The sequence below is a fragment of the Dendrobates tinctorius genome, unplaced genomic scaffold (genome assembly GCF_039654945.1).
Source record: "Dendrobates tinctorius isolate UK_male_01 unplaced genomic scaffold, ASM3965494v1 ptg000236l, whole genome shotgun sequence".
Classification (NCBI taxonomy): domain Eukaryota; kingdom Metazoa; phylum Chordata; class Amphibia; order Anura; family Dendrobatidae; genus Dendrobates; species Dendrobates tinctorius.
Window position 1 is genome coordinate 706,525 of NW_027361903.1, and position 22,008 is coordinate 728,532.

The window sequence follows — 22,008 nt, forward strand, 5'->3', positions numbered from 1 at the left end:
TGACCTTTGTCACCACCATCAGAGCTGGGCCTCAGGGAAGAAGATGGCAGGAGGGACGTTATGCGGTGGGTGGGCCGACGTTATGCGGTGGCGTGGGCCGACGTTATTCGGTGGCGTGGGCCGACGTTATGCGGTGGCGTGGGCCGACGTTATGCGGTGGCGTGGGCCGACGTTATGCGGTGGCGTGGGCCGACGTTATGCGGTGGCGTGGGCCGACGTTTAGCGGTAGTGTGGGACGACGTTATGCGGTGGCGTGGGCCGACGTTATGCGGTGGCGTGGGCCGACGTTTTGCAGTAGTGTGGGACGACGTTATGTGGTGGCATGGGCTTACCTTTTGCAGGCATCATGTGAAGTAGACATGCATCACTCACCTAAGGTCGTCCAGCACCACTTTTGCGGTAGCAGATCCCCTAATGGCAGCTCCTTCAGCAGATGATGGTCTGAGGATCAAAGTGATTACTTGCCTCCAGAGCCCCAGGCCTTGGCCGATCGATGATCTGGGATCCAAGGATGCTGCACTGATCACTTGTCTCCAGAGCCCCAGGCCTTGACCGATCGATGATCTGGGAACCATGGATGCTGCACTGATCACTTGTCTCCAGAGCCCCAGGCCTTGGCCGATCGATGATCTGGGATCCAAGGATGCTGCACTGATCACTTGCCTCCAGAGCCCCAGGCCTTGACCGATCGATGACCTGGGAACCATGGATGCTGCACTGATCACTTGCTTCCAGAGCCCCAGGCCTTGGCCGATCGATGATCTGGGATCCATGGATGCTGCACTGATCACTTGCCTCCAGAGCCCCAGGCCTTGGCCGATCGATGATCTGGGATCCATGGATGCTGCACTGATCACTTGCTTCCAGAGCCCCAGGCCTTGGCCGATCGATGATCTGGAATCCATGGATGCTGCACTGATCACTTGCCTCCAGAGCCCCAGGCCTTGGCCGATCGATGATCTGGGATCCATGGATGCTGCACTGATCACTTGCCTCCAGAGCCCCAGGCCTTGGCCGATCGATGATCTGGGATCCATGGATGCTGCACTGATCACTTGCTTCCAGAGCCCCAGGCCTTGGCCGATCGATGATCTGGGATCCATGGATGCTGCACTGATCACTTGCCTCCAGAGCCCCAGGCCTTGGCCGATCGATGATCTGGGATCCATGGATGCTGCACTGATCACTTGCCTCCAGAGCCCCAGGCCTTGGCCGATCGATGATCTGGGATCCATGGATGCTGCACTGATCACTTGCTTCCAGAGCCCCAGGCCTTGGCCGATCGATGATCTGGGATCCATGGATGCTGCACTGATCACTTGCCTCCAGAGCCCCAGGCCTTGGCCGATCGATGATCTGGGAACCATGGATGCTGCACTGATTATGGCACAGGGGTCCGGACAATGGCGGTGGCGCTCTGCGACGGTCTGTAGAAGCGTTATCTCGAATCCTTTCATTGTAGAGACCTGCTAATGATGGGAGAAGCTTCATTTCTTGCTGGTAAACGGCTCGCGCTCCCGGCACACTTGGTTGCTGCCATCATAGTCGCACCAGAGCCGCGTGGGTGAGCGATGCCAATAATCGTACCTGATGCTTTTCGTATATCTCCGCCGCTGCGTTGCTCACAATCCACACGATTTCTCATAGCGATGACTCTGCTCAGACGTAGCGTTAATATTCAGCTCACGGATTGAGGCACAAAACCTCATCAAGGTTATAAAACATGGCAGCTTTCCTGCAGAATCAGTGCCGCTCCGGTCTGTGTCCAGCTGCTTGAGAGTCTGACTGGTAACACCAGACCCAGCCTGGGACTGGAGGGCACTGATTATGGAGGAAAGCTGCCATCTTTATCTCCTTCTGCATGACCCCTGTAAGATATTGTGGTTGCTGCCCTGTGTACAGTGTAATGGCTGTGGTGTCTCGCAGGCCGGGATGGTGTCTCCAGAGAACCCTGAACAACTGATCATCGCTCTGGAACCTGAGGGGGCGTCCATCTACTGCCGCAAACTGCGACTCCACCAGATGATCGACCTGAGCAGCAAGGCCGCCATCAACGGGATCAGCCCCACCGACCCAGGTGCTGTGCGCTACTCCACCCCGGAAGGGGATATAGCAGAGGCGTCTATCCGGCCCAGGGCCCTGGTAATGCTCGGTGGCTAAGCGTCCCGGTCACTGTTTCTTAGTGTTTTAGTGCCCAGTTGTCTACTGAAAAGTGGTTAAGGTCTCCAAGCTCTAGTACTCAGTGGCTAAGTGTCCCGGCCACTGTTGCTCAGTGGTGTAGTGTCCGGTTCTCCCATGTGGTTAATAATAATAATAATCTTTATTTTTATATAGCGCTAACATATTCCGCAGCGCTTTACAGATTGCACACATTATCATCACTGTCCCCGATGGGGCTCACAATCTAGATTCCCTATCAGTATGTCTTTGGAATGTGGGAGGAAACCGGAGAACCCGGAGGAAACCCACGCAAACACGGGGAGAACAGTGGTTAGTGACTTATGGACCAGCACTCGGTTTGAAGGTCTCTCCGCACTCATTCTACCAGATGCCGACTCCCGGGATTTCTGTCTCTCAGATGGTTTCATCTCCGCAGACGTTGATGATTCTCTTTACTTTCAGCTAAGGACCACGGGCGCCGGAACAGGCAAAGCCGGATCTTCATGGTGGAAAACGTAATTGGAGAGTTGTGGGCGGAGCTGGAGGAAGGTAGGGGCGATTATTGGGGTCTTCTCTGGTGTCTCTATGGAACGCACAACAAAAGGGCAAAAACCCCTAAATGATCCCTGTCCTTCCGCTCACGTGTACTGTGTCTGTCGGTCACCCCCGGGGTCCTCTCCCTCCGCTCACGTGTCCTGTATCAGTTACCCCCGGGGTCCTCTCCCTCCGCTCACGTGTCCTGTATCAGTTTCCCCCGGGGTCCTCTCCCTCCGCTCACGTGTCCTGTATCAGTTACCCCCGGAGTCCTCTCCCTCCGCTCACGTGTCCTGTATCAGTCACCCCCGGAGTCCTCTCCCTCCGCTCACGTGTCCTGTATCAGTCACCCCCGGGGTCCTCTCCCTCCGCTCACGTGTCCTGTATCAGTCACCCCGGAGTCCTCTCCCTCCGCTCACGTGTCCTGTATCAGTTACCCCCGGGGTCCTCTCCCTCCGCTCACGTGTCCTGTATCAGTTACCCCCGGGGTCCTCTCCCTCCGCTCACGTGTCCTGTATCAGTTACCCCCGGAGTCCTCTCCCTCCGCTCACGTGTCCTGTATCAGTCACCCCCGGGGTCCTCTCCCTCCGCTCACGTGTCCTGTATCAGTTACCCCCGGGGTCCTCTCCCTCCGCTCACGTGTCCTGTATCAGTTACCCCCGGGGTCCTCTCCTTCCGCTCACGTGTCCTGTATCAGTTACCCCCGGGGTCCTCTCCCTCCGCTCACGTGTCCTTTATCAGTCACCCCCGGGGTCCTCTCCCTCTGCTCACGTGTCCTTTATAAGTTTCCCCCGGGGTCCTCTCCCTCCGCTCACGTGTCCTGTATCAGTCACCCCCGGGGTCCTCTCCCTCCGCTCACGTGTCCTGTATCAGTTACCCCCGGGGTCCTCTCCCTCCGCTCACGTGTCCTGTATCAGTTACCCCCGGGGTCCTCTCCTTCCGCTCACGTGTCCTGTATCGGTTACCCCCGGGGTCCTCTCCCTCCGCTCACGTGTCCTGTATCGGTTACCCCCGGGGTCCTCTCCCTCCGCTCACGTGTCCTGTATCAGTTTCCCCCGGGGTCCTCTCCCTCCGCTCACGTGTCCTGTATCAGTTACCCCCGGGGTCCTCTCCCTCCGCTCACGTGTCCTGTATCGGTTACCCCCGGGGTCCTCTCCCTCCGCTCACGTGTCCTGTATCAGTTTCCCCCGGGGTCCTCTCCCTCCGCTCACGTGTCCTGTATCGGTTACCCCCGGGGTCCTCTCCCTCAGCTCACGTGTCCTGTATCAGTTTCCCCCGGGGTCCTCTCCCTCCGCTCACGTGTCCTGTATCGGTTACCCCCGGGGTCCTCTCCCTCCGCTCACGTGTCCTGTATCAGTTACCCCCGGGGTCCTCTCCCTCCGCTCACGTGTCCTGTATCGGTTACCCCCGGGGTCCTCTCCCTCAGCTCACGTGTCCTGTATCAGTTTCCCCCGGGGTCCTCTCCCTCCGCTCACGTGTCCTGTATCGGTTACCCCCGGGGTCCTCTCCCTCCGCTCACGTGTCCTGTATCAGTTACCCCCGGGGTCCTCTCCCTCCGCTCACGTGTCCTGTATCAGTTACCCCCGGGGTCCTCCCTCCGCTCATGTGTCCTGTATCAGTTACCTCCGGGGTCCTCTCCCTCCGCTCACGTGTCCTGTATCAGTTACCCCCGGAGTCCTCTCCCTCCGCTCACGTGTCCTGTATCGGTTACCCCCGGGGTCCTCTCCCTCCGCTCACGTGTCCTGTATCAGTCACCCCCGGGGTCCTCTCCCTCCGCTCACGTGTCCTGTATCGGTTACCCCCGGGGTCCTCTCCCTCCGCTCACGTGTCCTGTATCGGTTACCCCCGGGGTCCTCTCCCTCCGCTCACGTGTCCTGTATCAGTCACCCCCGGGGTCCTCTCCCTCCGCTCACGTGTCCTGTATCAGTTACCCCCGGGGTCCTCTCCCTCCGCTCACGTGTCCTGTATCAGTTACCCCCGGGGTCCTCCCTCCGCTCACGTGTCCTGTATCAGTTACCTCCGGGGTCCTCTCCCTCCGCTCACGTGTCCTGTATCAGTTTCCCCCGGGGTCCTCTCCCTCCGCTCACGTGTCCTGTATCAGTTTCCCCCGGGGTCCTCTCCCTCCGCTCACGTGTCCTGTATCAGTTTCCCCCGGGGTCCTCTCCCTCCGCTCACGTGTCCTGTATCAGTTTCCCCCGGGGTCCTCTCCCTCCGCTCACGTGTCCTGTATCAGTTTCCCCCGGGGTCCTCTCCCTCCGCTCACGTGTCCTGTATCTGTCTGTTACACACCCTGGGGTCCACTCACGTCCTATGTTTCGCAGGGGATCGGTACGTGGTGGTGGACTGTGGAGGTGGCACGGTAGACCTGACCGTCCACCAGATCCGCTTACCGGAAGGTCACCTGAAGGAGCTGTACAAGGCGTCAGGTACGTAGTTTGGGGTCCTGAGGGAATCCAGAGCGGAGTCGGTGTGGTGGTCTTGTGCCGGTTTTCTCCTATAACGGATCTCTGCACAGTGATGTGAACACTGACTTCTCTGGGCCCAGTCCCATCGGTCCCATCACCTCTGTGTGTGCCCCCTGAAGGATGACGTCAGCGATCCCTCCATCTCCTCCTGTAACTTGCATCGGAGGTGATCATCGCCCCCTAATGTCAGCTGTCAGGCGGTCCGTGTCAGCCCCACGCCCCTTCACTACAGGTCCGTCCATATAAAGGGCCAGTGTCTGGTCGTTATTGAACAGGGTTCTTCACAGATCTTATATACTTTATTTCCAGACTTCTGTTCACTGTCAGTGGCTGAAAATGTTCCTTTATGTCCTCATTCACACTTCTGGGTTCAAACAAGTACGTGAAAAATGGTACTGGTGTCGTTGTGCGTTCATGTGTCGTCATTGGCGTACGGTCCGGGTGTCGTGAGCGTACGGTCCGGGTGTCGTGAGCGTACGGTCCGGGTGTCGTGAGCGCACGGTCCGGGTGTCGTGAGCGCACGGTCCGGGTGTCGTGAGCGCACGGTCCGGGTGTCGTGAGCGCACGGTCCGGGTGTCGTGAGCGCACGGTCCGGGTGTCGTCAGTGTAGGGTCTGGGTGTCGTCAGCGTACAGTACATTATCAGCGTGTGGCCCGGACGTCATCAGTGTACGGTCCGGGTGTCATCAGTGTACGGTCCGGGTGTCATCAGTGTACGGTCCGGGTGTCATCAGTGTACGGTCCGGGTGTCATCAGTGTACGGTCCGAGTGTCATCAGTGTACGGTCCGGGTGTCATCAGTGTACGGTCCGGGTGTCATCAGTGTACGGTCCGGGTGTCATCAGTGTACGGTCCGGGTGTCATCAGTGTACGGTCCGGGTGTCATCAGTGTACGGTCCGGGTGTCATCAGTGTACGGTCCGAGTGTCATCAGTGTACGGTCCGAGTGTCATCAGTGTACGGTCCGGGTGTCATCAGTGTACGGTCCGGGTGTCATCAGTGTACGGTGCGGGTGTCATCAGTGTACGGTCCGGGTGTCATCAGTGTACGGTCCGGGTGTCATCAGTGTACGGTCCGGGTGTCATCAGTGTACGGTCCGGGTGTCATCAGTGTACGGTCCGGGTGTCATCAGTGTACGGTCCGGGTGTCATCAGTGTACGGTCCGGGTGTCATCAGTGTACGGTCCGAGTGTCATCAGTGTACGGTCCGAGTGTCATCAGTGTACGGTCCGGGTGTCATCAGTGTACGGTCCGGGTGTCATCAGTGTACGGTGCGGGTGTCATCAGTGTACGGTCCGGGTGTCATCAGTGTACGGTCCGGGTGTCATCAGTGTACGGTCCGGGTGTCATCAGTGTACGGTGCGGGTGTCATCAGTGTATGGTCCGGGTGTCATCAGTGTACGGTGCGGGTGTCATCAGTGTACGGTCCGGGTGTCTGTTTTTACCATCAGTCACTAATATTTTTCACAGATGGATAAATAAAGAAATGACAAAGCTTCTCCTGTACTTTACACTGTTTAACACGGACGGTACGAGGCCGGCACACGGACGGTACACACACTGTACTGATGCCATCTGTGTGCTGCACGTGTTTCTCACAGACCCACACACGTGTACGGTCCCTTGCCCCCTGTGCTGCGGGTAAATGACCCGTGACTTGGCTTGTAGTGGGGCCGTGCTGCCTCCCTGTCAATGAGGCCTTCCGGGCAGAGCTTCCGATCCCGTCCTCCCAGCGGGCACCGGACTCCAGGCTGATGTATTGTGTCCATGTATCTGCGCTTCCAGATTATTCCGCTTTCTACATGTCGCTGTGTTCCGGATGAGCGGACGCTCCTAACACCCCTGTCCGTTCACAGGCGGCCCCTACGGGTCTCTCGGCGTTGACTTTGAATTTGAGAAACTTCTGTGTAAAATCTTTGGAGATGATTTCATCGAGCAGTTTAAGGTGAAGCGTCCGGCCGCCTGGGTCGACCTCATGATCGCCTTCGAGTCGCGGAAAAGAGCAGCGGCGCCCGACAGGACCAACCCCCTGAACATCACGCTGCCCTTCTCCTTCATCGACTACTACAAGAAGTTCCGAGGCCACAGTGTGGAGCACGCCCTCCGCAAGAGCAAGTGAGTCCGACACCGGCCCGGGGATGATGGGAGTAGTGATGCACTGTGTGATAGGAGATTAGATTGTGAGCTCCGGGGTCAGGGATGATGGGAGTAGTGATACACTGTGTGATAGGAGATTAGATTGTGAGCTCCGGGGTCAGGGATGATGGGAGTAGTGATACACTGTGTGATAGATTAGATTGTGAGCTCCGGGGTCGGGGATGATGGGAGTAGTGATACACTGTGTGATAGGAGATTAGATTGTGAGCTCTGGGGTCAGGGATGATGGGAGTAGTGATACACTGTGTGATAGGAGATTAGATTGTGAGCTCTGGGGTCAGGGATGATGGGAGTAGTGATACACTGTGTGATAGGAGATTAGATTGTGAGCTCTGGGGTCAGGGATGATGGGAGTAGTGATACACTGTGTGATAGGAGATTAGATTGTGAGCTCTGGGGTCAGGGATGATGGGAGTAGTGATACACTGTGTGATAGGAGATTAGATTGTGAGCTCCGGGGTCAGGGATGATGGGAGTAGTGATACACTGTGTGATAGGAGATTAGATTGTGAGCTCTGGGGTCAGGGATGATGGGAGTAGTGATACACTGTGTGATGGGAGATTAGATTGTGAGCTCTGGGGTCAGGGATGATGGGAGTAGTGATACACTGTGTGATAGGAGATTAGATTGTGAGCTCCGGGGTCAGGGATGATGGGAGTAGTGATACACTGTGTGATAGGAGATTAGATTGTGAGCTCCGGGGATGATGGGAGTAGTGATACACTGTGTGATGGGAGATTAGATTGTGAGCTCCGGGGTCAGGGATGATGGGAGTAGTGATACACTGTGTGATGGGAGATTAGATTGTGAGCTCCGGGGTCAGGGATGATGGGAGTAGTGATACACTGTGTGATAGGAGATTAGATTGTGAGCTCCGGGGTCGGGGATGATGGGAGTAGTGATACACTGTGTGATAGGAGATTAGATTGTGAGCTCCGGGGATGATGGGAGTAGTGATACACTGTGTGATGGGAGATTAGATTGTGAGCTCCGGGGTCAGGGATGATGGGAGTAGTGATACACTGTGTGATAGGAGATTAGATTGTGAGTTCCGGGGTCAGGGATGATGGGAGCAGTGATACACTGTGTGATAGGAGATTAGATTGTGAGCTCTGGGGTCGGGGATGATGGGAGTAGTGATACACTGTGTGATAGGAGATTAGATTGTGAGCTCCGGGGTCGGGGATGATGGGAGTAGTGATACACTGTGTGATAGGAGATTAGATTGTGAGCTCTGGGGTCGGGGATGATGGGAGTAGTGATACACTGTGTGATAGGAGATTAGATTGTGAGCTCTGGGGTCAGGGATGATGGGAGCAGTGATACACTGTGTGATAGGAGATTAGATTGTGAGCTCTGGGGTCAGGGATGATGGGAGCAGTGATACACTGTGTGATAGGAGATTAGATTGTGAGCTCTGGGGTCGGGGATGATGGGAGTAGTGATACACTGTGTGATAGGAGATTAGATTGTGAGCTCCGGGGTCGGGGATGATGGGAGTAGTGATACACTGTGTGATGGGAGATTAGATTGTGAGCTCCGGGGTCAGGGATGATGGGAGTAGTGATACACTGTGTGATGGGAGATTAGATTGTGAGTTCCGGGGTCAGGGATGATGGGAGCAGTGATACACTGTGTGATAGGAGATTAGATTGTGAGCTCTGGGGTCGGGGATGATGGGAGTAGTGATACACTGTGTGATAGGAGATTAGATTGTGAGCTCCGGGGTCGGGGATGATGGGAGTAGTGATACACTGTGTGATAGGAGATTAGATTGTGAGCTCTGGGGTCGGGGATGATGGGAGCAGTGATACACTGTGTGATAGGAGATTAGATTGTGAGCTCTGGGGTCAGGGATGATGGGAGCAGTGATACACTGTGTGATAGGAGATTAGATTGTGAGCTCTGGGGTCGGGGATGATGGGAGTAGTGATACACTGTGTGATAGGAGATTAGATTGTGAGCTCCGGGGTCGGGGATGATGGGAGTAGTGATACACTGTGTGATAGGAGATTAGATTGTGAGCTCTGGGGTCAGGGATGATGGGAGCAGTGATACACTGTGTGATAGGAGATTAGATTGTGAGCTCTGGGGTCGGGGATGATGGGAGTAGTGATACACTGTGTGATAGGAGATTAGATTGTGAGCTCCGGGGTCAGGGATGATGGGAGTAGTGATACACTGTGTGATAGGAGATTAGATTGTAGCTCTGGGGTCAGGGATGATGGGAGTAGTGATACACTGTGTGATAGGAGATTAGATTGTGAGCTCCGGGGTCGGGGATGATGGGAGTAGTGATACACTGTGTGATAGGAGATTAGATTGTGAGCTCTGGGGTCAGGGATGATGGGAGTAGTGATACACTGTGTGATAGGAGATTAGATTGTGAGCTCTGGGGTCAGGGATGATGGGAGTAGTGATACACTGTGTGATGGGAGATTAGATTGTGAGCTCCGGGGTCAGGGATGATGGGAGTAGTGATACACTGTGTGATAGGAGATTAGATTGTGAGCTCCGGGGTCAGGGATGATGGGAGTAGTGATACACTGTGTGATAGGAGATTAGATTGTGAGATCTGGGGTCGGGGATGATGGGAGTAGTGATACACTGTGTGATAGGAGATTAGATTGTGAGCTCCGGGGTCAGGGATGATGGGAGTAGTGATACACTGTGTGATAGGAGATTAGATTGTGAGCTCCGGGGTCAGGGATGATGGGAGTAGTGATACACTGTGTGATAGGAGATTAGATTGTGAGCTCAGGGGTCGGGGATGATGGGAGTAGTGATACACTGTGTGATAGGAGATTAGATTGTGAGATCTGGGGTCAGGGATGATGGGAGTAGTGATACACTGTGTGATGGGAGATTAGATTGTGAGCTCCGGGGTCAGGGATGATGGGAGTAGTGATACACTGTGTGATGGGAGATTAGATTGTGAGCTCCGGGGTCAGGGATGATGGGAGTAGTGATACACTGTGTGATAGGAGATTAGATTGTGAGCTCCGGGGTCAGGGATGATGGGAGTAGTGATACACTGTGTGATAGGAGATTAGATTGTGAGCTCCGGGGTCGGGGATGATGGGAGTAGTGATACACTGTGTGATAGGAGATTAGATTGTGAGCTCTGGGGTCAGGGATGATGGGAGTAGTGATACACTGTGTGATAGGAGATTAGATTGTGAGCTCCGGGGTCAGGGATGATGGGAGTAGTGATACACTGTGTGATAGGAGATTAGATTGTGAGCTCCGGGGTCAGGGATGATGGGAGCAGTGATACACTGTGTGATAGGAGATTAGATTGTGAGATCCGGGGTCGGGGATGATGGGAGCAGTGATACACTGTGTGATAGGAGATTAGATTGTGAGATCCGGGGTCGGGGATGATGGGAGTAGTGATACACTGTGTGATAGGAGATTAGATTGTGAGCTCTGGGGTCGGGGATGATGGGAGTAGTGATACACTGTGTGATAGGAGATTAGATTGTGAGCTCCGGGGTCGGGGATGATGGGAGTAGTGATACACTGTGTGATAGGAGATTAGATTGTGAGCTCTGGGGTCAGGGATGATGGGAGCAGTGATACACTGTGTGATAGGAGATTAGATTGTGAGCTCTGGGGTCGGGGATGATGGGAGTAGTGATACACTGTGTGATAGGAGATTAGATTGTGAGCTCCGGGGTCAGGGATGATGGGAGTAGTGATACACTGTGTGATAGGAGATTAGATTGTAGCTCTGGGGTCAGGGATGATGGGAGTAGTGATACACTGTGTGATAGGAGATTAGATTGTGAGCTCCGGGGTCGGGGATGATGGGAGTAGTGATACACTGTGTGATAGGAGATTAGATTGTGAGCTCTGGGGTCAGGGATGATGGGAGTAGTGATACACTGTGTGATAGATTAGATTGTGAGCTCCGGGGTCGGGGATGATGGGAGTAGTGATACACTGTGTGATGGGAGATTAGATTGTGAGCTCCGGGGTCAGGGATGATGGGAGTAGTGATACACTGTGTGATAGGAGATTAGATTGTGAGCTCTGGGGTCAGGGATGATGGGAGTAGTGATACACTGTGTGATAGGAGATTAGATTGTGAGCTCTGGGGTCAGGGATGATGGGAGTAGTGATACACTGTGTGATAGGAGATTAGATTGTGAGCTCTGGGGTCAGGGATGATGGGAGTAGTGATACACTGTGTGATAGGAGATTAGATTGTGAGCTCTGGGGTCAGGGATGATGGGAGTAGTGATACACTGTGTGATGGGAGATTAGATTGTGAGCTCCGGGGTCGGGGATGATGGGAGTAGTGATACACTGTGTGATAGGAGATTAGATTGTGAGCTCCGGGGTCAGGGATGATGGGAGTAGTGATACACTGTGTGATAGGAGATTAGATTGTGAGATCTGGGGTCGGGGATGATGGGAGTAGTGATACACTGTGTGATAGGAGATTAGATTGTGAGCTCCGGGGTCAGGGATGATGGGAGTAGTGATACACTGTGTGATAGGAGATTAGATTGTGAGCTCCGGGGTCAGGGATGATGGGAGTAGTGATACACTGTGTGATAGGAGATTAGATTGTGAGCTCAGGGGTCGGGGATGATGGGAGTAGTGATACACTGTGTGATAGGAGATTAGATTGTGAGATCTGGGGTCAGGGATGATGGGAGTAGTGATACACTGTGTGATGGGAGATTAGATTGTGAGCTCCGGGGTCAGGGATGATGGGAGTAGTGATACACTGTGTGATAGGAGATTAGATTGTGAGCTCCGGGGTCAGGGATGATGGGAGTAGTGATACACTGTGTGATAGGAGATTAGATTGTGAGCTCCGGGGTCGGGGATGATGGGAGTAGTGATACACTGTGTGATAGGAGATTAGATTGTGAGCTCTGGGGTCAGGGATGATGGGAGTAGTGATACACTGTGTGATAGGAGATTAGATTGTGAGCTCCGGGGTCAGGGATGATGGGAGTAGTGATACACTGTGTGATAGGAGATTAGATTGTGAGCTCCGGGGTCAGGGATGATGGGAGCAGTGATACACTGTGTGATAGGAGATTAGATTGTGAGATCCGGGGTCGGGGATGATGGGAGCAGTGATACACTGTGTGATAGGAGATTAGATTGTGAGCTCCGGGGTCGGGGATGATGGGAGTAGTGATACACTGTGTGATAGGAGATTAGATTGTGAGCTCCGGGGTCAGGGATGATGGGAGTAGTGATACACTGTGTGATAGGAGATTAGATTGTGAGCTCTGGGGTCGGGGATGATGGGAGTAGTGATACACTGTGTGATAGGAGATTAGATTGTGAGCTCCGGGGTCGGGGATGATGGGAGTAGTGATACACTGTGTGATAGGAGATTAGATTGTGAGCTCTGGGGTCGGGGATGATGGGAGTAGTGATACACTGTGTGATAGGAGATTAGATTGTGAGATCTGGGGTCGGGGATGATGGGAGTAGTGATACACTGTGTGATAGGAGATTAGATTGTGAGCTCTGGGGTCGGGGATGATGGGAGTAGTGATACACTGTGTGATAGGAGATTAGATTGTGAGCTCCGGGGTCAGGGATGATGGGAGTAGTGATACACTGTGTGATAGGAGATTAGATTGTGAGCTCAGGGGTCGGGGATGATGGGAGTAGTGATACACTGTGTGATAGGAGATTAGATTGTGAGATCTGGGGTCAGGGATGATGGGAGTAGTGATACACTGTGTGATGGGAGATTAGATTGTGAGCTCCGGGGTCAGGGATGATGGGAGTAGTGATACACTGTGTGATAGGAGATTAGATTGTGAGCTCCGGGGTCAGGGATGATGGGAGTAGTGATACACTGTGTGATAGGAGATTAGATTGTGAGCTCCGGGGTCGGGGATGATGGGAGTAGTGATACACTGTGTGATAGGAGATTAGATTGTGAGCTCTGGGGTCAGGGATGATGGGAGTAGTGATACACTGTGTGATAGGAGATTAGATTGTGAGCTCCGGGGTCAGGGATGATGGGAGTAGTGATACACTGTGTGATAGGAGATTAGATTGTGAGCTCCGGGGTCAGGGATGATGGGAGCAGTGATACACTGTGTGATAGGAGATTAGATTGTGAGATCTGGGGTCGGGGATGATGGGAGTAGTGATACACTGTGTGATAGGAGATTAGATTGTGAGCTCCGGGGTCGGGGATGATGGGAGTAGTGATACACTGTGTGATAGGAGATTAGATTGTGAGCTCCGGGGTCAGGGATGATGGGAGTAGTGATACACTGTGTGATAGGAGATTAGATTGTGAGCTCTGGGGTCGGGGATGATGGGAGTAGTGATACACTGTGTGATAGGAGATTAGATTGTGAGCTCCGGGGTCGGGGATGATGGGAGTAGTGATACACTGTGTGATAGGAGATTAGATTGTGAGCTCTGGGGTCGGGGATGATGGGAGTAGTGATACACTGTGTGATAGGAGATTAGATTGTGAGCTCTGGGGTCGGGGATGATGGGAGTAGTGATACACTGTGTGATAGGAGATTAGATTGTGAGATCTGGGGTCGGGGATGATGGGAGTAGTGATACACTGTGTGATAGGAGATTAGATTGTGAGCTCCGGGGTCAGGGATGATGGGAGTAGTGATACACTGTGTGATAGGAGATTAGATTGTGAGCTCTGGGGTCGGGGATGATGGGAGTAGTGATACACTGTGTGATAGGAGATTAGATTGTGAGATCTGGGGTCGGGGATGATGGGAGTAGTGATACACTGTGTGATAGGAGATTAGATTGTGAGCTCCGGGGTCAGGGATGATGGGAGTAGTGATACACTGTGTGATAGGAGATTAGATTGTGAGCTCCGGGGTCAGGGATGATGGGAGTAGTGATACACTGTGTGATAGGAGATTAGATTGTGAGCTCAGGGGTCGGGGATGATGGGAGTAGTGATACACTGTGTGATAGGAGATTAGATTGTGAGATCTGGGGTCAGGGATGATGGGAGTAGTGATACACTGTGTGATGGGAGATTAGATTGTGAGCTCCGGGGTCAGGGATGATGGGAGTAGTGATACACTGTGTGATAGGAGATTAGATTGTGAGCTCCGGGGTCAGGGATGATGGGAGTAGTGATACACTGTGTGATAGGAGATTAGATTGTGAGCTCCGGGGTCGGGGATGATGGGAGTAGTGATACACTGTGTGATAGGAGATTAGATTGTGAGCTCTGGGGTCAGGGATGATGGGAGTAGTGATACACTGTGTGATAGGAGATTAGATTGTGAGCTCCGGGGTCAGGGATGATGGGAGTAGTGATACACTGTGTGATAGGAGATTAGATTGTGAGCTCCGGGGTCAGGGATGATGGGAGCAGTGATACACTGTGTGATAGGAGATTAGATTGTGAGATCTGGGGTCGGGGATGATGGGAGCAGTGATACACTGTGTGATAGGAGATTAGATTGTGAGCTCTGGGGTCGGGGATGATGGGAGTAGTGATACACTGTGTGATAGGAGATTAGATTGTGAGATCTGGGGTCGGGGATGATGGGAGTAGTGATACACTGTGTGATAGGAGATTAGATTGTGAGCTCCGGGGTCGGGGATGATGGGAGTAGTGATACACTGTGTGATAGGAGATTAGATTGTGAGCTCTGGGGTCGGGGATGATGGGAGCAGTGATACACTGTGTGATAGGAGATTAGATTGTGAGATCTGGGGTCGGGGATGATGGGAGTAGTGATACACTGTGTGATAGGAGATTAGATTGTGAGCTCCGGGGTCGGGGATGATGGGAGTAGTGATACACTGTGTGATAGGAGATTAGATTGTGAGCTCCGGGGTCAGGGATGATGGGAGTAGTGATACACTGTGTGATAGGAGATTAGATTGTGAGCTCTGGGGTCGGGGATGATGGGAGTAGTGATACACTGTGTGATAGGAGATTAGATTGTGAGCTCCGGGGTCGGGGATGATGGGAGTAGTGATACACTGTGTGATAGGAGATTAAATTGTGAGCTCTGGGGTCGGGGATGATGGGAGTAGTGATACACTGTGTGATAGGAGATTAGATTGTGAGCTCTGGGGTCGGGGATGATGGGAGTAGTGATACACTGTGTGATAGGAGATTAGATTGTGAGATCTGGGGTCGGGGATGATGGGAGTAGTGATACACTGTGTGATAGGAGATTAGATTGTGAGCTCCGGGGTCAGGGATGATGGGAGTAGTGATACACTGTGTGATAGGAGATTAGATTGTGAGATCTGGGGTCGGGGATGATGGGAGTAGTGATACACTGTGTGATAGGAGATTAGATTGTGAGCTCTGGGGTCGGGGATGATGGGAGTAGTGATACACTGTGTGATAGGAGATTAGATTGTGAGCTCCGGGGTCGGGGATGATGGGAGTAGTGATACACTGTGTGATAGGAGATTAGATTGTGAGCTCCGGGGTCGGGGATGATGGGAGTAGTGATACACTGTGTGATAGGAGATTAGATTGTGAGCTCAGGGGTCGGGGATGATGGGAGTAGTGATGTCTCTGCTGTCTCTCACCGTTGTCTCTTCCTCCCCAGTGTGGACTTTGTGAAGTGGTCTTCTCAGGGAATGCTCCGGATGAATCCTGACGCCATGAACGCTCTGTTCAAGCCCACCGTGGACCACATAATCCAGCACTTGTGTAAGTCCCAGTTGAACAGAAAACGAACAGAACCAGCGATAGGTGACATCATCAGGAGTCCAGTGTCCGCTCCAGACCACGGCGTCTTAATGCTGGAGCGTAATAAGAGGGCGGCTGATATCAGTCACCCATTATATGACCACACAGCAAGGAGTACAGAGGAGTCTGCAGGGAGGAGGACAGAGGAGTCCTGGAAGGAGGACAGAGGAGTCCTGGAAGGAGGACAGAGGAGTCTGGAGCGAGGAGTAGGACAGAGGAGTCTGGAGGGAGGAGGAGGACACAGGACTGTGTAGGGGAGGGATGGAGGAGAAGAGGAGTCTGGAGGGAAGAGGAGGACAGAGGAGTCTGGAGGGAGGAGGAGGACACAGGACTGTGTAGGGGAGGGATGGAGGAGAAGAGGAGGACTGTGTAGGGGAGGGATGGAGGAGAAGAGGAGTCTGGAGGGAAGAGGAGGACAGAGGAGTCTGGAGGGAGGAGGAGGACACAGGACTGTGTAGGGGAGGGATGGAGGAGAAGAGGCGTCTGGAGGGAAGGTACATTTGGACTTATTCCGCTTTCCCCATTGAGAACCCCTGAGAGTTTGGCAGAGTGTCCTGGGTATTGGGGAGCCGGGGGGTCACAGCTGTCCTTTGAGGGTGAGCCCCCCACTCTGTAATCTGTGTATATCTATATTCCTGCGAGTTCTCGTCCCATTCATCTCCCCTCTCCTTGTCTGGCCTGCAGCGGACCTCTTTCAGAAGCCAGAGTTGAGTGGAGTGAAGTTCCTCTTCTTGGTCGGGGGATTTGCCGAGTCCCCCTTGTTGCAGCAGGCCGTACAGAAAGCCTTTGGAGACCAGTGTCGTGTCATCATCCCCCATGATGTGGGATTAACCATCCTAAAAGGGGCCGTCTTGTTCGGTCTGGATCCGGCAGTCATTAAAGTTCGCCGCTCTCCAATGACGTATGGTGTTGGGGTCTTGAACCGGTACGTGGAGGGTAAACATCCGGCAGAGAAGCTCCTGGTGAAGGACGGTACACGGTGGTGCACCGACATCTTCGATAAGTTCATCCTCGTCGACCAGTCTGTAGCTCTGGGAGAGACGGTGAAACGGAGCTACACCCCGGCCAAGCCCAGCCAGCTCCTGATCATCATCAACATCTACAGCTCCGAGATGGAAGGTGCCAACTTTATCAGTGACCCCGGGGTGCGCAAGTGCGGCACACTGAGGCTCGACCTGACAGGAGTGGAGGGGTCGCCCGTCCTGAACCGCAGGGAGATTCAGACCATCCTGCAGTTTGGGGACACTGAAATCAAGGCCACCGCCATTGACGTTGCCACCACTAAAAGTGTCAAAGTCAACATTGATTTCTTAAATTAGACTCCGCCCCCTTGTCCTCCGCCTTCCTGCAACTGTCCTCCAGCACCGAGTCAAGCTCTGTCCTTTAGAGGAGCTCTTCACTACCAGCTCCTCTGGTCGAGGTGAGCGATGGGGTCTGCTGCGGATGTGGTGGTCATACCGTACGTCCTGCCTTATACTACTGCACTATCCTACGGAGACGCCATCATTACCGGAATGTGGCCGGAAGCGCCAGCAGTGAAGCCGCCGCCATGCCAACAAGGACATCGCTCAGTCATCGGCTCGTACGGGGCCATTACACAATGGCGCCAAATCCACCCTGCCGAGGACAAAACCACATTCCTAGAATTCTGGCTGCCGCCAGCGACCCACCCGCACCTCCATCACATGAGAATACACAGGCATTGTGGACAAGTATCCGAGCGACCCACGTACACAATGACACCTCGGCAGATCGAGTGGACCTGGTGTGTGCCAGCTCCGAGCATGTCCTGGCTCCAGCCGCAGTGATGTAGCATGGCACCTCCTCCCACGCTGTGCCCTTACCGCTCCTCACTGTTTATGGACTCCCGCTTCTCACAGCACAGCTTCCCCACATCCGCAGCTCCTCCCCCGCACCCTGGACGCCAAGAGAGAACATGTTTTGGCCGCAGATTGGATCGGATAAGTCAATTAAAGAGACACGGTCACCCTAAAAATGTGGAAAACTTTGTGTGATCCCATTCCCTCTCCTGGCACCATCCTTCACCCGGTCCCATCACCGCTCCCGGTCCAATCCCACCTCCCTGTCCCATCCATCGGTCTCATCACCGCGCCCAGTCCCATCCCTTCGCCCCCTCCCTTCCCCAGATCTCATCCCCTTGCCCCATCCCAATCTCCTCGCGCCGTCCCATCACCACACCCAGTCCAATCCTCTTGCCAGGCCCCATCCCCTCGCCTCGTCCCTTCCCCCGGTCTCATCCCCTTTGTATGGGGCAATCTCCATGCCTGATCCCATCTCTGCTCTGTCCCATCCACCGTTCTCATCCCCTCGCTCTGTCCCACCCTCACGCCCGTCTAGTCCCAATCCCCTCGCCCCATGCCATCATAGCGCCCAGTCCCATCCCCCAGTCTCATTCCCTCCCCTGGTCTCACCCGGCCCTATCACCATACCCAGTCCCGTCCCATCCCCCGGTCTCATCCCCTCGACCCATACCAATCCCTGTGCCCGGTCCCATCCCGCGCCCTGTCCCCTTCACCGATCCCATCCCCACGCCGGTCCCATCACCATGCCCCATCCCATGCTCATCCCCACGTCCTTTCCCATCACCGCACCCAGTCCCATCCCCCAATCTCGTCCCATCTCCTCGCCCCGTCCCAGTCAAAGTCCCATCACTTCTGCCCCATCCCCTCCCCTGGTCTCATTCCCTCCCTTGGTCCCATCCTTGTGCCCCATTCCATTCTCGTGCCTGGTTCCATCCACCAGTCTCATCACCACGCCCTGTCACATCACCGCGCCCAGTCCCATACCCCAATCCCATCCCCTCGCCCCATCCCAATTCCTGTGCCTATCCCGTCCCCCGGTCTTGCCTGGTCCCATCCCATCCCCCGGTCTCTCCTGGTCTCATACCCCGGTCTCATCCCTGCGCCCAGTTCTATCCCCTCGCCAGGCCCCATCTCCTTGCCCCATCCCAATCCCTGGTCCCATCCCCTTGGTATGGGGCAGTCTCCATGCCTGATCCCATCTCTGCTCTGTCCCATCCACCGGTCACATCCCCTCGCCCTGTCCCACCCTCACGCCCGTCAAGTGCCAATCCCCCCGCCCCATGCCATCACAGCGCCCAGTCCCATCCCCCAGTCTCATTCCCTCCCCTGGTCTCACCCGGCCCCATCACCATACCCAGTCCCGTCCCATCCCCCCCGGTCTCATCCCCTCGACCCATACCAATCCCTGTTCCCGGTCCCATCCCCGCGCCCTGCCCCTTCACCATGCCCCATCCCATCCTCATCCCCTCGTCCCCTCGTCCCTTCCCATCACCGCACCCAGTCCCATCCCCCAATCTCATCCCAATCCTCAGTCGCATCTCCTCGCCCCGTCCCAGTCACAGTCCCATCGCTTCTCCCCTGGTCCCATCCCTCAGTCTCAGCCCCTCCCCTGGTCTCATTCCCTCCCTTGGTCCCATCCTTGTGCCCCATTCCATTCTCGTGCCTGGTTCCATCCACCAGTCTCATCACCACGCCCTGTCCCATACCCCAATCTCATCCCCTCGCCCCATCCCAATTCCTGTGCCTATCCCGTCCCCCGGTCTCTCCTGGTCTCATATCCTGGTCTCATCCCTGCGCCCAGTTCTATCCCCTCGCTAGGCCCCATCCCAATCCCCGGTCCCATCCCCCGGTCTCGCCCGATCCCATCTCCGCGTCCGGTCGCCCTGCCTTAATGTGGCAGGTTCTGTTTTTATCTTTTTGTTTCTTTCTTTTGTTTTTGTAAATCCTTTCCTTCTCCTGTACTGATCCTAAATCACATCCTCTTCTCCAGTTCCATCCAAAGCTGCAACAGTTATCCTGACAGCTCTGGGCTGCAGAACATCATGTCACAGGGACAATGACTGCTCTGCCATAGTGCATTGTGGGAGGCGTAGTGTTAGTACTAGGCATGCTACTATAGGCCGCAATGCAGTGCAAAGCATTGTGGGAGCTCAGGTGACCTGTAATAGCAGTGTCTACTATAAGCAATAACTGCAGCTCTGGGGGTGACTGGAGGATAAGACATGATGTAACAGCAGAATAGTGAATGCAGCTCTGGAAGTGATTGGAGGATAAGACATGATGTAACAGCAGAATAGTGACTGCAGCTCTGGAGTTGACTGGAGGATAAGTCATGATGTAACAGCAGAATAGTGAATGCAGCTCTGGAAGTGATTGGAGGATAAGACCTGATGTAACAGCAGAATAGTGACTGCAGCTCTGGAGTTGACTGGAGGATGAGATATGATGTAAAAGTAGAATAGTGACTCCGGCTCTGGAGGTGACTGGGGGATAAGACATGATGTAACAGCAGAATAGTGACTGCAGCTCTGGAGGATAAAGGGTATGTCACACATAGCGAGATCGCTGAAACATCACAGGTTTTGTGACGCAACAGCGACCTCGCTACGTGTGACATATAGCGGCGACCGCCCCCCGCTGCGATATCGCTGATCGTGCTCGAATGTCCTAGGCCATTTTTTGATCGTTCGTGTCCCGCTGGCCGGCATGCATCACTGTGTTTTACACCATAACGAGCGACCTCGTTGGCGACTCAGAACTCACGCTATCGAGGTCTGAGTCGTCAGAATCGCTGCTGTGTGACAAGGTCCCAACGACCGCCGGATCGTTGCTGCGTCGTTGAGTAGATCTGCCGGTTTGACGGCTTACTAGTGACCATATAGCGACGCACCAACGATCCTTACAGGTCGTATCATTGTCGCGATCGCTGGAGCGTCGCTCTGTGTAATGGGACCCTAAGACACGATGTAACAGCAGTATCGTGAGTGCAGCTCTGGAGGTGACTGGAAGATAAGACATGATGTAACAGCAGAATAGTGACTGCAGCTGTGGAGGTGACTGGAGGATAAGACATGATGTAACAGCAGTATAGTGAGTTCAGCACTGAAGGATAAGACATGATGTAACAGCAGTATAGTGAGTTCAGCTCTGGAGGATAAGACATGATGTAACAGCAGTATAGTGAGTTCAGCACTGGAGGATAAGACATGATGTAACAGCAGTATAGTGAGTTCAGCTCTGGAGGAGACTGGAGGATAAGACATGATGTAACAGCAGTATAGTGAGTGCAGCTCTGGAGGATAAAACACAATGTAACAGCAGACTAGTGACTGCAGCTCTGGAGGTGACTGGAGGATAAGTTTTGATAAACTGTACAGGACCAGTAGAGGATTTCCGCGTTTCATCGCTTTACCTGGAGATTTGCACAATTTCCCAGACGTTTCGCCTTCTGGACTGTGATTTGCTCCCTGGGTCTTGGCTGCTCCGTTCTCAGTTCCGGCTGCGTCCTGGCGGGGGCGCTCTTTGGTTTTGTATATTTATATATATTGTACAGATCTCGCTTTCTGTACTTTGCTCTGGATTTTGCTGTAATTTATATTTTGCTGATTTTTTTAATTCTGATACAAAATTGTAGAATTATGCAAGAAGAATCCCTGCTGTAGTGATTGCCGGGCGGCCGTGCGCTGCCGTCGCCCCAGACTCGCCCTCTCGGGGCGTCAAAACCACAATATTCTCTCTCTTGCTTAGAAACTTCCGCTGAATCTGTTTTGTTTCCGGAGACGATTGAAGCGTCAGATAACGAAGCAGCGGAAAATCCTCCTGCGCCAAACCCTGCACCAATAAACCCGCAGAACGAAACCTGGCGTCTGTGCTCTGTAATGGTGGCAGCCCCGATACTGACCACCGGCCCACACAGCGCATGTCAGGTTGACAGCCCCGATACTGGCCACCGGCCCACACAGCGCGCGTCAGGTTGACAGCCCCGATACTGGCCACCGGCCCACACAGCGCGCGTCAGGTTGACAGCCCCGATACTGGCCACCGGCCCACACAGCGCGCGTCAGGTTGACAGCCCCGATACTGACCACCGGCCCACACAGCGCGCGTCAGGTTGACAGCCCCGATACTGACCACCGGCCCACACAGCGCGCGTCAGGTTGTCAGCCCCGATACT

General features: G+C 54.2%; 2 protein-coding genes across 2 annotated transcripts in view; both read left to right on the forward strand.

Moving 5' to 3' along the window:
- The window catches only part of HSPA12A (heat shock protein family A (Hsp70) member 12A), a 99,082-nt gene extending 80,734 nt beyond the window's left edge, over nt 1-18,348 (forward strand). Inside the window, exons 7-12 of the mRNA XM_073556571.1 lie at nt 1,927-2,077; nt 2,623-2,709; nt 5,016-5,120; nt 7,012-7,270; nt 15,869-15,972; nt 16,696-18,348. Coding sequence (XP_073412672.1) covers nt 1,927-2,077; nt 2,623-2,709; nt 5,016-5,120; nt 7,012-7,270; nt 15,869-15,972; nt 16,696-17,330 — 1,341 coding nt within the window. The 3' untranslated portion in view covers nt 17,331-18,348. The remainder of the gene's footprint in view (nt 1-1,926; nt 2,078-2,622; nt 2,710-5,015; nt 5,121-7,011; nt 7,271-15,868; nt 15,973-16,695) is intronic.
- On the forward strand, nt 18,279-21,692 carry LOC141060365 (uncharacterized). The gene has a single exon (XM_073556572.1). The coding sequence runs from the start codon at nt 18,279-18,281 to the stop codon at nt 19,650-19,652; it is 1,374 nt and encodes a 457-aa protein (XP_073412673.1). The 3' UTR covers nt 19,653-21,692.
- The last annotated feature ends 316 nt before the right edge of the window (nt 21,693-22,008 follow it).